Raw genomic sequence first — 15,292 nt, 5'->3', positions numbered from 1 at the left:
GAAATTTGGGAGTAAACGATTCCTACTAACAAATCTAAACTAAACTAAATCTAAACAAAAGTCAGTGTTTGACATATGTCAGGAATACCTGTTAACTATATGAAAATAATATGCATATGTAAATACCATTTGATGTGATTAATTACAATAAAAAAAATGCCCTTTCAAAGGACTTAAAGCAATATGGTGCTTCACCAAACGGTAAGAACATACAAAAAAAAGCACTCCATCTTTTTTCCTTGGGAAACAATATTTTCCATCTATAACATATTTACTGAAATCTTTTAAACATTTTTCTACATCTCTGCTATTTTAAACAAGCTTTGAGAAAAATCTAAAACATGGTTACAGAAACTAGCAGATTTAAACAGTAATAAATAAGTTCAGTTCAGTCGCTGCATCATGTCCGATTCTTTCCGACACCATGGACTGCAGCACTGCCAGGGTTCCAGGCCCATCACCATTTCCCAGAGCTTGGACCAACCTCAAGCCCATCAAGTCAGTGATGCCATCCAACCATCTCATCCTCTGTCGTCCCCTTCTCCTCCTGCCTTCAATCTTTCCCATAATCAGGGTCTTTTCAAATGAGTCAGTTCTTTGCATCAGGTGGCCAAAGTACTGGAGTTTCAGCTTCAACATCAGTCCTTCCAATGAACACCCAGGACTGATCTCCTTTAGGATGGACTGGTTGGATCTCCTTGCAGTCCAAGGGACTCTCAAGAGTCTTCTCCAACACCACAGTTCAACAGCATCAATTCTTCGGCACTCAGCTTTCTTTAGAGTCCAACTCTCACATCCATACATGACTACTGGAAAAACCATAGCCTTGATGAGACGGACCTTTGTTGGCAAAGTAATGTCTCTGCTTTTTAATGTGCTGTCTAGGTTGGTCATAACTTTTCTTCCAAGGAGCAAGCGTCTTTTAATTTCAAGGGTACAATCACCATCTGCAGTGATTTTGGAGCACAATAAAACAAGCGTGTGCCACTGTTTCCACTATTTCCCCGTCTATTTGCCATGAAGTGATGGGACCAGATGCCATGATCTTAGTTTTCTGAATGTTGAGCTTTAAGCCAGCTTTTTCATTCTCCTCTTTCACTTTCATCAAGAAGTTCCTCAATTCCTCTTCATTTTCTGCCATTAGGGTGGTGTTATCTACATATCTGAGGTTATTGGTATTTCTCCCAGCAATCTTGATTCCAACTTGTGCTTCATCCAGTCCAGCATTTCTCATGATGTACTCTGCATATAAGTTAAATAACCAGGGTGACAATATACAGCCTTGATGTAGTCCTTTCCCAAGCTGGAATCAGTCTGTTGTTCCACGTTCTGTTCAAACTGTTGCTTCTTGACCTGCATACAGATTTCTAAGGAGGCAGGTAAGGTAGTCTGGTATTCCCATCTCTTTCAGAATTTTCCATAGTTTGTTGTGATGCACACAGTCAAAGGCCTTGGTGTAGTCAAGAAAACAGAAGTAGATGTTTTTCTGGAACTCTCATGCTTTTTCAATGATCCAACAGATGCTCACAATTTTGTCTCTGGTTCCTCTGCTTTTTCTAAATCCAGCTTGAACATCTGGAAGTTCTAGGTTCATGTACTGTTGAAGCCTAGCTTGGACGATTTTGAACATTAATTTGCTAGCGTGTGAGATGAATACAACTGTGCAGTAATTAGAATATTCTTTGGCATTGCCCTTCTTTGGGATTGGAATGAAAACTGATCTTTTCCAGTTCTGTGGCCACTGCTGACTTTTCCAAATTTGACTGGCATGCTGAGTGCAGCACTTTAACAGCATCATCTTTCAAGATGTGAAATAGCTCAAGACGAATTCCATCATCTCCACTAGCTTTGTTCATAGTGATGCTTCCTAAGGCCCAGTTGACTTCGCATTCCAGGCGGTGAGTGATCCCATCATCATGGTTATCTGGGTCATTCAGATCTTTTTTGTATAGTTCTGTGTATTCTTGCCACTTCTTAATACCTTCTGCTTCTGTTAGGTCCATACCATTTCTGTACTTTATTGTACTTCTCTTTGCATGAAATGTTCCCTTGGTTTCTCTAATTTTCTTGAGATCTCTAGTCTTTCCCATTCTATTGTTTTCCTCTGTTTCCTTGCAATGATCACTTAGGAAGCCTTTCTTATCTTTCTTTGCTATTCTTTGGAGCTTTGCATTCAGGTGGGTACATCTTTTCCTCTTCTCCTTTGCCTTTTGCTTCTCTTCTTTTCTCAGCTATCTGTAAGGCCTCCTCAGACAACCATTTTGCCTTTTGCATTTCTTCTTCTTGGGGATGGTTCTGACCACCGCCTCCTGTACAATATCATGAACCTCAGTCCATACTTCTTCAGATACTCTCTCAGAGCTAATCCCTTGAATCTATTTCTCACTTCCACCATATAATCATAAGGGATCTGACTTAGGTCATACCTGAATGGTCTAGTGGTTTTCCCTATTTTCTTCAATTTAAGTCTGAGTTTTGCAAAAAGGAGATAGCAGATACAAGTTTTGAAAATAAACACCTAAACAAACATTTTATAAATTCCACATAAAATATAAAATAAATAAGCAAAGAGTAATTCTATGATCATCAATTTCTCACTTTATATAATCTTTAAATACAGTTTTAACAGTATCTGATCATACTAGCAAGGAAACAAATAAGCTGTTAACACAGGATATAACTCAACAAGAATCTGGCATAGGTTATTTAAAATAAGCAGTTATTTCTATACATTTACCACTTAAGGTTCTTTTCTGGGCCTCGGTATATTCATGAATGAGAAAATAAACTATAACCAAGTAGGATTATCCCAGAGATGCAAGGCTTGTTTAAACTTCAGACAAGCATTGCAATACACTATATTCATAAAAATAAAGAGATTAAGGTTCCAAGCACCATTTAGCTCCAATCCTCCCATTACATTAAAATCATGAGGGTCAGAGGCCTATAGGTAGAATAATGTCTTCCCCCAACCTCACCAAAGATGTCCATGTCCTAATCCCTGGAATGTGTGAATGGTGGCTCAGACAGTGAAGAATCTGCCTGTAATGCAGGAGACCTGGCTTCAATCCCTGGGTCGGGAAGATCCTCAGGAGAAGGGAATGGCTATCTACTCCAGTATTCTTGCCTGGAGAATTCCGTGGACAGAGGAGACTGGCAGTCTACAGTCCACGGGGTCTCAAAGAGTCGAAAATGACTGAGCGAGTAATACTAACACATCCTGGTGGGCTTAATGCAATTACAATAGTCCTTTTTTGAAAAGAATACTTTTTTCTTTTTTTTTCTAATATTTATTTATTTATTCGGCTGCTCTGAGTCTTTGTTGCAGCATGCAGGATCTTCAGTCTTCACTGTGGCATGAGAGATCTTTAGGTTTAGCATGTAAACTCAGCTGTGGCGTGTGGGATCTAGTTCCCTGATCAGAGATTGAACACCCAGGCCCCCTGCATTGGGAGCATGGAGTCTTGGCCCCTGGACCACCAGAGAAGTCTCCACGAGAATCCTTATTAGAAGGAGGCATGAGGGTCAGAGTCAGAGAAGGAGGTATGACCGCAAAAGCAGAGGCGGCAGCGATGCCACTGCTGGAAAGGAACACAGGCCAAGAACTGTGGACGGTGTCCCGAAGCTAGAAAAGGCAGGAACAGACTGCCCCAGAGGCTCCAGAAGGAATGGCGTCCTGCTGACATCGTGATGTTAGCCTCATGAGACCCCTTTTCAGGCTTCTGACCTCCAGAGGTATAAGGTGATAAATCTGCTATTTTAAGCCATTAAAAAAATAAATAAATAAAATAAAGGACAAAAATAACATGAGCATCTCAGTAGAAGCATAAAGAGCATTTAATAAAATCCAAAAACTTTTCAGAATAAAACTCTTCATGATTTACCTTCCTTACAGAAACAAAGACCGTCTACAAAAAATTGACAGCTAACATAATTGATAATGAAAGACTGATTGCTTTCGCCCCTAAGATCAGTAAAAAAAACAAGATGTCGGCTTTCACCACTTCGTTTTTAATTTTACTGAGGACACTGAAAAGGAGACCCACCTTCTTAACACATGCTAAGTGGGCGATAGGGTGTTGTTACCTATAAACACAATGTCGTACAGCAGACCTCTAGAACTTACTCATCTTGCATAATTAAAATTTTAGAACACTGATAAGCAGTTCCTTTTTTTCCCTTCCCCAGCCCTTGGTAACCACCATTCTACTGTTTGCTTCTATGAGTTAGTTTTTATCTCATATAATGAAATCATATAGTATTTGTCCTTCTGTGACTGGTTTATCTCATAGGGCATAATTTCCTCAAGATTCTGTACACTGAGGTTCTAGTCAGGACCACTAAGCAAAGAAAAGAAAGAAAAGACGTCCAGATTTTAAAGAAAAAACTAAAATGATGGCAGTTTACAACACATAATCATATATAATGAAGCACAAATTAACTTTGATGAAGTCCAATTTGCTAAAAATGTAATACTTTTATACGAAAGCTTAGGAGTAAATTGTGCTTCAAAATCATATACATATATATGTATATAATCGTATATTACTATATAGAAAATGACAAGAAATATAAACACACACACAAAAAAAATCAGAGCTAAAAAACTACTACAGCAAGGTTGTCCTATAGAAGATAAATATATAAAAATCTATTTAGTTACCATACACAAGCAACAAACAATCTGAAAATGAAATTAAGAAATAACTCCATTTGATATAGCACATAAAAAAAGAAAATCCTCAGTTATGAATTTAACAAAATATATGCAAGACTTCTTCACAGAAAACTACAAAAAGAAACTGAAAAAGACCCACATCAATGAAATAAAATCCCATATTCATGGATTGGAAGACTTAATATCCTTAAGATGACAAATCTTTTCAAACTGATCTGTAGATTTGACACAGTTATCTATCAAAATCCCAGCTACAGTTTTGTACAAACTGACAAGTATATCTTAGATTCATATAGAAATGTAAGATACCAAAAACAGCCAGAACAATCTTGAACAGGAGCAAAATTGGAGAACTCACACTTCCTTATTCTAAAAATGTATTATAAAACCACAGTATTCAAGACTGTACTACTGACCTAAGAATAGACATAGGTCAGTGAAACAGAACCAAGAGTCCACAAATACTTACATTTATGACCAACTGATTTTTGATGAAGCTGTCAAGAAATACAATAAGGAAAGAGTATTCTTTTCAGCAAATGATGCTGAGACATCTAGAAATGCAAATGCAAAGGAATAAAGTTGCTCCAAATACAGAAATTAACTCGAATCAAAAATTTAAATGTAATAGCAAAAAATTTAATACTTTTGTATGAAAACTTAGGAGTAAATCTTCATGAACTTGAATTAGGAAATAGGTTTTCAGATATGACCAAAGCACAAATAATAAGACAAAATATAGACAAATTGGATTTCATCAAAGTGAAATTGTGCTTCAAAGGAAAACAACAGGGAAGTGGCAAAACAAGCCACAGAATGGGAGACAATACTGGCAAATCATTAATCTGCCAATGTATTTGTTTCTAGAATATATTTTTAAAACTCTAAAAACTGAGACTAAGGAAAAGAGGAATGTGGATTCTTGTTCAATGAATACAGAGTTTCAGTTTTACAGATTGAAGAGTTCTGCAGCTAGGTTGCACAATGTAAAAATACTTAACACTACTGCCTAAGACAGTTAAAGTGGTAAGTTTCATGTGTATTTTACCACAATTAAATATTTTTTTAAAAACCTCTTAAAACTTGACAAATAAAAAGGCAGCTCAGTTTTTAAAAGGGCAAAGGATGTGAATAAACATTTCTCAAAATAAGACACAGAGTAGCATATAAGCACACAAAAATACATTCAACATAATTAGTCATGAGCAAATGGCAAATCAAAACCAAACCACAATGGGACAGCATTTCAAACTCACTAAAATGGCTATAAGAGTCAGATAATAACAGTTGTTGGAGAGAATATGATGAAATCAAAATCCTCATACATAGCTGAGAGAATGTAAAATTATGTGGCCATGTTGGAAAGCAATCTAAAAGTTTCTCAAATAGTTAAATGTAGAGTTACCAAGTCCACTCTAGGACCAAACCCAAGAAAAATAAAAACGTGTGTGCACATAAAAGCTCGTACAGAAGGGGTCACAGCAGCATTACTCATAACAGTCAAAAGATGGACACAGCCCAATGTCCATCGACTGACAATGAATAAATAAAATGCGATACACCTACACAATATTATTTATGGAAAAAAAGGAATGAAATATTAATGCATCCTACAACATGGGTAGACCTCCCAGACCTGTCTCCTCTAGGTTTCTCTCCTCTTCTCCTTATTCCCCCTCATGATGTCTTTTATCTTTCACTCTCTTCCCTTCCTAGTCTGCAGAGCAATTTAAGTATATCCAAGATGGGGAAGGAAAAAGACCAACATGTCACTGCTATCTACCCTTATTACAAGATAGAAAGACATAAAGGGATTCGTTTTTTATTAAAAAAATTTACTCACAAAGCCACTTATTGGGAAAAAAAGCAAAATACATAAAAATGGAAAGAACATTTAAAAAAAAAACAATAAACCAATAGCAGAAATAAGTGAAACATTAAATCATAGACCTGACAAAACATGGTCCACTGGAGAAGGGAATGGTAAACCAATTCAGTATTCTGCCTTGAGAACCCCATGAACAGTATGAAAAGGCAAAAAGATAGGACACTGAAAGATGAACTCCCCACGTCGGTAGGTGCCCAATATGCTACTGGAGATCAGTGGAGAAGTAACTCGAGAAAGAATGAAGAGACGGAGACAAAGCAAAAACAACACCCAGTTGTGGATGTGACTGGTGATGGAAGCAAGGTCCGATGCTGTAAAGAGCAATATTGCATAGGAACCTGGAATGTTAGGTCCATGAATCAAGGCAAATTGGAAGTGGTCAAACAGGAGATGGCAAGAGTGAACGTCGACATTTTAGGAATCAGCAAACTAAAATGGACTGGAATGGGCGAATTTAATTCAGATGATTATATCTACTATTGTGAGCAACAATCCCTTAGAAGAAATGGAGTAGCCCTCACAGTCAACAAGAGTCCAAAATGCAGTACTTCGGTGCAATCTCAAAAATGACAATGATCTCTGTTCATTTCCAAAGCAAACCATTCACTGTCACAGTAATCCAAGTCTATGCCCTGACCAGTAATGCTGAAGAAGCTGAAGTTGAACGGTTCTACAAGACCTACAATACCTTCTAGAACTAACACCCAAAAAGATGCCCTTTTCATCACAGAAGACTGGAATGCAAAAGTAGGAAGTCAAGAGATACCTGGAGTAACAGACAAATTTGGCCTTGCTTTTTATCACAGCAACTATTAAAAACTTAGCTCTTCAAAAATATGGTAACAACAAAGGAAATGCAGCATAAGCTAAAGTTGAAACTGAGCTAGTGGTCTGCACAGTGCCCCATATATAGCAAGTATATTATGCTTCCCGTAAAACGTTAAAATGTGCTTTGGACTCCTGAGATTTCCTTGTGGTACCCTTGGTTATTCTCACATACAGTTTATTAATCCTCGTTGTAAGCTGCCACATGCATCACCCATCTATAAATCAAGCTCAACTAACACTGATTAAGCAGTGAACATCAAGTAAAGTACCTTATATCCCAGGCCCAACTGATAAATAGCAAAAATCTGAGCGGCGTTAAGAGCTTCACTGAAAAGGTAAACCGCAGTCATCTGACCACAGAATACCCTGTTAGCATCTGCTGTTTCTGATGAGCCCAGGAAACACTTGTCAAAGGTCTGTGAAAGAAAACAGAAAATTTTATTAGAGAAAAAACAAAAAAAATTGTCTCCTCCAGAATTAATAACAACCTATACTAGTATAAATATTTTGTCCTTTCTAAAATATAATCTGATTAGATTAAAATTTCATTTAACATTTCACTTCATTCATTCCCATTTGGTGTAGAGATCAGGAAAGACATCACAGAAAAAAAGGCAAGTTCTCCAAAGTACAATAGACAAAACTTGACGACAAAATGGATGTAGGAAATGGAGTCAGAAAAATCATCATGGACTCTGCAGGTTCATACTTGGTCAACCAAAGAACCAGACAGCAGAGCAGGCTTTGGAGCAACCAGCAAAATCATGATCTAACTTTGAGCCATGAAATGAATGTGTCTTTTCTGTAAACTGATATGGGTGAAGAAGCAATTGCCAACAGGGTTCTCTATGGTTAGAATCTAAGACTGTAAAGATAGTTTTTGTAGACATCAAGATACAAATAATAGGTTAAGTCATGGGAGTAGATGCAATCTCTCAAAAGGAACGTGTAAATTCAGAAAAACAGGTGTATGCTCTTCTTATTTACATAAAAAATTTCTCTTAGTAACATCCAGGTTACAGAGATCACACATATGTTTACATCTATACAACAAGAAGGAAAAGAAATATTTGATATCTATCTAAAAGGATTTTATACCATGAAACTATTAGGAAGGCTGTTGAAAATATGTGTATGTTTAAGGAATATAAAAAGTTTTTAACACTTGGATAATGAAGACAAACCACCTAGATCAAATAACTGATTCCCATGCTGCTGATTTTAGCAAATTCCTTAACCTCTCTGTGCTCAGTTTCACCTGTAAAGATTACAATAGGACTTATCTTGCAAGTTTATAGAAAGTAAAATAAAGGTATTTATTACAATGACTGCAATGCTCACCAAAGATTAACGTAAGGAAAAAAAAAACAGGTTGAAAGGCAATATACATATTTGATTTCTAATTTTAAAAAAATTAAGAGTTAACATTTATTGAGCACTTATTCTCTATAAGTCACTCTTCTAATGGATTTCTGAACAGCAGCTCATTTAATCGACATTCTGAGACAGGTACTATTTTACACCCTTTTTAGATGGAGCAAAGGGCTTCCCAGAGAGCACAGCAATAATCACCTGCAACACAGGAGTTCAGGAGACATGGGTTCAATACCTGGGTTGGGAAGATCCCCTAGAGTAGGAAATGGCAACCCATTCCAGTATTCTTGCCTGGAAAATTCCATGGACACAGAAGCCTGTGCAGGCAGGCTACAGTTCAGGGGGTCGCAAAAAATCAGACAGAACTGAGCGACTGAGCACACACACACAAGAGAGAAAACTTAGGCCTAATAAATTAAGCCATATAGTCAGGAAGGGATTCAAACCTAAGTCTAACAACCCAAGCTCTTAAGGTTAGCATTTCAAAATATGTAAATATGTGTAGATTAGGATAATAGGAGTTAATGGTGAATGGGTGTTGCAAGTTTGTATTCATTTTCCTGATCTGTAATTTTTCAAGGTTTCTATTAAAAATGTAATGTGGGAGGCAGGGAGAACACTTTGAATATAATTCTAACCTGTGGATCTCTTTTTGAATTCTGAAAATATTATTAAAAAAAACAGTTATCTATAGCAGCTATGAATTAAATGGAAAATTTGTAAGCCAACTTCACCTAACTCATTCATAAAAATGATCAGAACCCTGCAGTAAAGCTCCGAGGTTTAATTTGATCAATGGACCAATGACACAAATACTTTCAGGATATACTCACTGTTACCTATGAATCGTTGTCTCTACCCTATCCAGAACAATTTTATAACAAGGACTGAGTAATATCTTATGTGACACATTAGCACATTTCCACTCTCTTAATAAACTGTTAGCCAAACTACAATTATAAAAAATCCACCACTGCATTGTTATAAAATTTATATTCAATGTAAAATATATTTTTCTTATTTCAATGTAGCTTTCTCACACTACTTACATCACTCGTGTTGACAAACCATGTTATCTCTCCATAGGAAGCAAGTTCACCGTTCACATAACATCGAAGCTCACTGTTCTTCCACCGGTTATAAATGTGCACTACAGTTACCATATACCACTGGATAAGCAAAACAGTTTAAAAAAAAAAAAGATAATGATTTTTCCAACAATTCAACCACGTTGATAAAAACAAGCAAAAATCAAACGCTAAATTACAGTGAAATCTAAAACTAAAATAAGACTACTTTTATTAAATTAAATATTCTACCCCTGGAACAATATTGATTCAAGGGAATGCTCTCAACAAATAATGGCTTACCCATGAAATTATTTTTCTAACTTTTCATTATGAAAATTTTTCAAAGGTAAAAAGCTTAATAGAAACTCTCTCACCATCCCACAACTGTCCACATTTTGTCATATTTGTTTTATCTATTTACTGATCTACATATAGATGTTCATTTTGTTAATAAACCATTCATTAATTTCTAAATTTTAAGGTAGAAAAGCAAATACGTATCTTTCCACTTGTATTTCCCTGTAAACTCTAGAAATAGCTAAATATTCACTCTTTTCATTGTCCAAATCCAGAGAGGTTAACAACTGTCCAGCAATTTACACCTCATTTTCTGAACCAGCTTAAGAACAGAGTTATGATCTACCACAACATTCTGAAGGTTAGAACAGTTGGTAACATAACTATGACACAGTAAGATCACATACCTTTTGTGGCTTGAAATCAAATTTCACACAGTGTTGAAAGCCTTTTCCTTTTGACTTTATTGATGTTATAATTAAACATCCCCCAACAAAGTGAGCAGAATAACCAAGACCTTTACTGGTTCTGAAACTATAAAAAATAAGTTTTCATTTCATCTCCAAACATTCTTCTCATTTTTCAAAATAAAGTAACAACACTAAGTTACATAAATACATACCAATACAAATATGGTTTATCTTTATCCACATTGATGTTATTTACAGGATCCATTCTAAGCCAGGTATGAAATGTAAAACCATTCTGGTATGGCCATTTGGCTATAGGAGGTAATGCAATAGCCTAAAGGGAAAAAATTTGAGTTAGTGACTCACAATGAAAAATTCTGTTACTGAAATCATGAAAATGAGACCTTACATGCTACATATATTTCTACTATATATTAGTCTACATCATGATCAAAGAATGCAGAAGTAGTCTCTTTATCTGAAAGATTTTCACTAACTTCTAAATTATTCAAAATACATATTAATGATGTTAATTTAGTTAAACAGAAACATTCCAAGTGATCTGCTTGACACACTAATCTTACTGCTTCATTTCTTACAATGAACATATGCAAAGAGATTCCAATTAGAAGAGATAGGTAGTGATATCAAAGGAAATTTATTGCTGAAATGTTAAATAAGGTAATAGAGAAAGATGGAGAAGGAAAGAAAATAGTTAAGGAAAAAGCCTAGAATGTAATTTTTTAACAGCAAATACAAAGCTGAAGAGGATTCATTCATAACATTTTTTATAACATTTTAAAGTTATATTCAAAAGTCACTGTATAGGTGATTTTACCACTTGGCTTAAATTTTTATTTAAAAAATCACAGCACATAATGCAAGGACCCTAATATCTCCAAAACAAACTTGAAAAAGAAGAACAAAGTTGGAGGATCCAGATTACCAATTTTTTAAATTTTATTTATTTTTTTAAATGGTGGAAAACTGCTTTACAATATTGTGTTGGTTTCTGCCAATCAGTCATAACTAGAAATACATCCCTTCCCTCCCTCCCCTCCCCCCATTTCACCCCTCTAAGTCATCCCAGAGTGCTAGACTGGTCTCCCTGTGTTATTTAGCAACTTCCCACTAACTACAGTTGTACGATGGAACATTACTCAGCCATAAAAAAGGAATGAATTTGAGTCATTTGTACTGAGCTTAATGAACACAGAGTCTCTTAAACAGAGTAAAGCAAGTCAGAAAGAAAAAACAAGTATACTATATTAACACATATACGTGGAATCTAGAAAAATGGTACTGATGAACATAGTACAGAATGGGCTTGTGAACACAGCAGGGGAAGATGAGGGTGGGACTGATTAAGAAAACAGCACTGACCTATCTGCACTATCGTGTAAAGTAAATAGTGGGAAGTTGCTAAATCACACAGACTACCAAGTTAAACCCACAATACAAAGACACAGTACTGAAAGTTGTGGGGTACTGGCATAAAGATAGAGACCTAGATCCACGGAGTAGAAGGGAGAGCCCATAAATAAGCCCTTATATTTGTGGTCTTGATTTTTAACAAGAGTATCAAGACAGTTCAATGAACAAATGCACTGAGAAAACTCTTATTTACAAGCAAGAGTATGAAGTTGACCACTACCTTCTATGATACACAAAATATTATCCCCAAATCAATCCTGTGAAATGTGAAAGCTGAAACTGAAAAACTTTTATGAGGAAAAATAGGAGTAATCTTCATGACCCTGAGATAGATAAACTCTTTTTAATTATGCACAAGAGAAAAAAATACATGCACTAGACTTCATTAAAATTAAAAACTTTTGTGTTTTAAAGGATACTATCAAGAAAGTGACAGCCTGAGAATGGGAGAAAATATCTGAAAATTATTTATCTGATGAGAAACTTATATCCAAAAGAATATACAGAGGATTCTCACAAATCCAATAGTAAATAAATACAGTTTTTCAGTGGGCAAAATATCTGAACGGACACACCTCCAAAGAACATACACAAACAGCCAGTAAGAACATGAAATGATGCTCAGCATCATCAGTCATTAAGGAAATGCAAATCAAAATCACAGTAAGATGTTACTTAACATGACTAGGATGGCTGTAATCAAAAAGACGGACATTAACAAGTGTTGGTAAGCAAGTGGAGAAACCAGAAACCTCCTAAACTGATAATGAGATTATAAAATAAATATAGTCACTTTGGAAAAACAATATGGGAGTACCTCAAATGGTTTGAACATAAGACAATATGACTCAGCAGTTCCTACTATTTCATTTCCAAGAGAAATGAAAACATATGTCTATATAAAAACTTGCAAATAAAAGCCCATAGAGCATTTCCAAAAAGTAGAATGCAAATATCCACTAATTAAAGAATAATTAGGTGGGATGGGGAGGGAGATGGGAGGGAGGTTCAAAAGGGAGAGGATATATGTACACCTATGGCTGATTCATGTTGAGGTTTGACAGAAAACAACAAAATTTTGTAAAGCAATTATCCTTCAACTAAAAAAGTACATTTAAAAAATAATTAAACAAAATGTGGTATATTCTTATATTAGAATATTAGTCAATAAAAAGAATGAAGCACTGATACATACTACAACATTAATGGATCTTAAAAACAGTAGTGTTAAGTGCAAAAAGCCAACCACAAAATTCCAGACATCATATAATTCCATTTGCATGAATTGCCCAAAATAGACAAATTCAAAGAAACAAAAAGTAGAACAGTAGTTGCCCAGGCGAGGGAGTCTGGAGTGAGATGTGCAGTGACTGCTCGTGAGTACAGGGTTCCTTCTGACGGTAATGAGAATGTTCTAAAGTTGATTGTAATAACAGCTGCACAAACAGATGAACACAACTATTCACTGTATGTACACTTTAAACGACAGAAATGTATGATATGGGAATTGTAACTCAATAAAGCTGTTAAAAAATAGATCCTACTAAAAGCTTTTCTTGTTATAACACTTTACATATGCATTTAGGTAGACATGAAATATACACATTTTTTATAAGATATTTCATAAAACATGAAAAACATCATAGAGCCAAATTTATTTAATAACACTGTTGAGACTTCAAAAGGCTGATTTTAAATGAATGTTGTATTAAGGGAAAAAATAATACATACTCTTTGTATACCTATGTTCTCTCTCAATCAAACATGAGAGTAGAGGATGTGAAAGCTTGGTAAAAATAATTTACCCATGAATAACCTCCCTTTAAAAGCTATGTTTAAGGTGAAATAAAATGAGTCAATGAATATATTTAAAACATCTATTCTCTGAACACTCCAAAAGCTGTGTAGTTCAACTGGCCAAATTTCAAGATACATACAACAAAAGGTAACAGACATGTAACAATCTCAAAGAAATACAAATAATAAAGTTAAAACATGCATTAAAAAAGGTTTCTCTAATAAGAATACTTTTATCTCATAAGAATACTTTTTTATGCTGGGAGACAAATGATAAACTCAATGCAAAGTGAGCAAAACTATTCTGAAAAGCTTCAAATCTAAAATAGTTATTAAGGAAAAATTAGAAAGAAAAAATAACATGAGCAATAAAATCTTCCAAAGAAAACTGTACAATGTTTGTGCAACACTCAAATATCATAAATGTTCTTTTAAAACATGCTCTTCTTTCTGTAGATATTGCCTGGCTACATAGACACCATAAAAGGTAGGATATTATGAGAACAAAAATAAAAAATGAATAAAAGATAACTTCAAAATACTTGCTTATAACAGGCAGACCAATGTAATAAAGAGGATGCAAAAAAGCTTCCAAAAATAACACATATACATTATATAATGTAATCATGTAATACTTTGAAACATTACAGATATTACTGCCATACATTAACTGTCTTACTTGTAAACTGACTAACAGTTTATAAGAATGCTGAGATTGATACAATATGGAAACTCACAAGTCAGAAAAACTTGCCTAGAAAGTTTCTCAGAGTTACTCTCAATTTACACATCAGGTGCAAAAGAAACAGAAATCAGGAAATGTAACACTAAAGAAAGATAAAAGTGAAACTGCTATACATAAATTTCTATTTCAGAATGCAGAGATAAAAATTCATAAGAAAACATGGCTTATGTTGAAAAGAATTGAGTTTTTATTCCATTGAGACCCCAAGGGGTGAATGGGCAGCTTTCTTAATTTCTTAAAGCCTCTATTTCTTCACCTCCAAAACAGCCAGGAAAAAGGAACAGGCAATATGGTTTTAGGGACTGAGTTAGGTTGTGCAAAGAGGTTTTCACCCAACACAGGACCTGTCAAGAGTGCTTACAAGGCCATACTTTCAGGAGGCAAAGGAAAGAACTTCAAACGATTTCCTCATTAAGATCTACTTACGGCAGCACTCTTTCCTGGAAAGTTGAAAAAGGCATCAGGACCATACTTCTGTGGCATGTGCTTTAACACAGACAGCAACTTTCCAGCATGTGGAGGCTATGAAAATAATTAGCAATTCATTAACCACATTACTCACCATAGAACAAAAATATATACTTTTAATATAGATATACTTGAATATGCCACAATATAATAACTCCATAAGCTAAAAAAGCATATATAATATCCAAAAAAGGTTATTCTCAACTATCTTAAAGAAATAAACAACGCACTCTATGCCACTGTTCTGTGGGAGGTGCTAGATAAATATGCGCTGGTAGCATTTGACACAAAGCTCTTCCAGGT

At 35.2% G+C, this 15,292-nt stretch overlaps 1 protein-coding gene across 4 annotated transcripts in view; it reads right to left on the bottom strand.

Annotated features, from left to right (window-relative positions):
* LRBA (LPS responsive beige-like anchor protein) overlaps window positions 1–15,292 on the bottom strand; it is a 725,807-nt gene that overhangs the window by 625,060 nt on the left and 85,455 nt on the right. For all 4 annotated transcript variants that reach the window (XM_043484720.1, XM_043484733.1, XM_043484732.1 and 1 more), the window contains exons 5-9: window positions 14,948–15,043; window positions 10,758–10,879; window positions 10,543–10,669; window positions 9,818–9,937; window positions 7,664–7,810 (exon numbers count right to left, since the gene is read on the bottom strand). In XM_043484720.1, coding sequence (XP_043340655.1) covers window positions 7,664–7,810; window positions 9,818–9,937; window positions 10,543–10,669; window positions 10,758–10,879; window positions 14,948–15,043 — 612 coding nt within the window. The remainder of the gene's footprint in view (window positions 1–7,663; window positions 7,811–9,817; window positions 9,938–10,542; window positions 10,670–10,757; window positions 10,880–14,947; window positions 15,044–15,292) is intronic.

Source organism: Cervus canadensis, chromosome 1, assembly GCF_019320065.1.
Source record: "Cervus canadensis isolate Bull #8, Minnesota chromosome 1, ASM1932006v1, whole genome shotgun sequence".
In the NCBI taxonomy this organism is placed as follows: Eukaryota; Metazoa; Chordata; class Mammalia; order Artiodactyla; family Cervidae; genus Cervus; species Cervus canadensis.
This window is presented reverse-complemented; position numbering and strand designations above follow the sequence as displayed.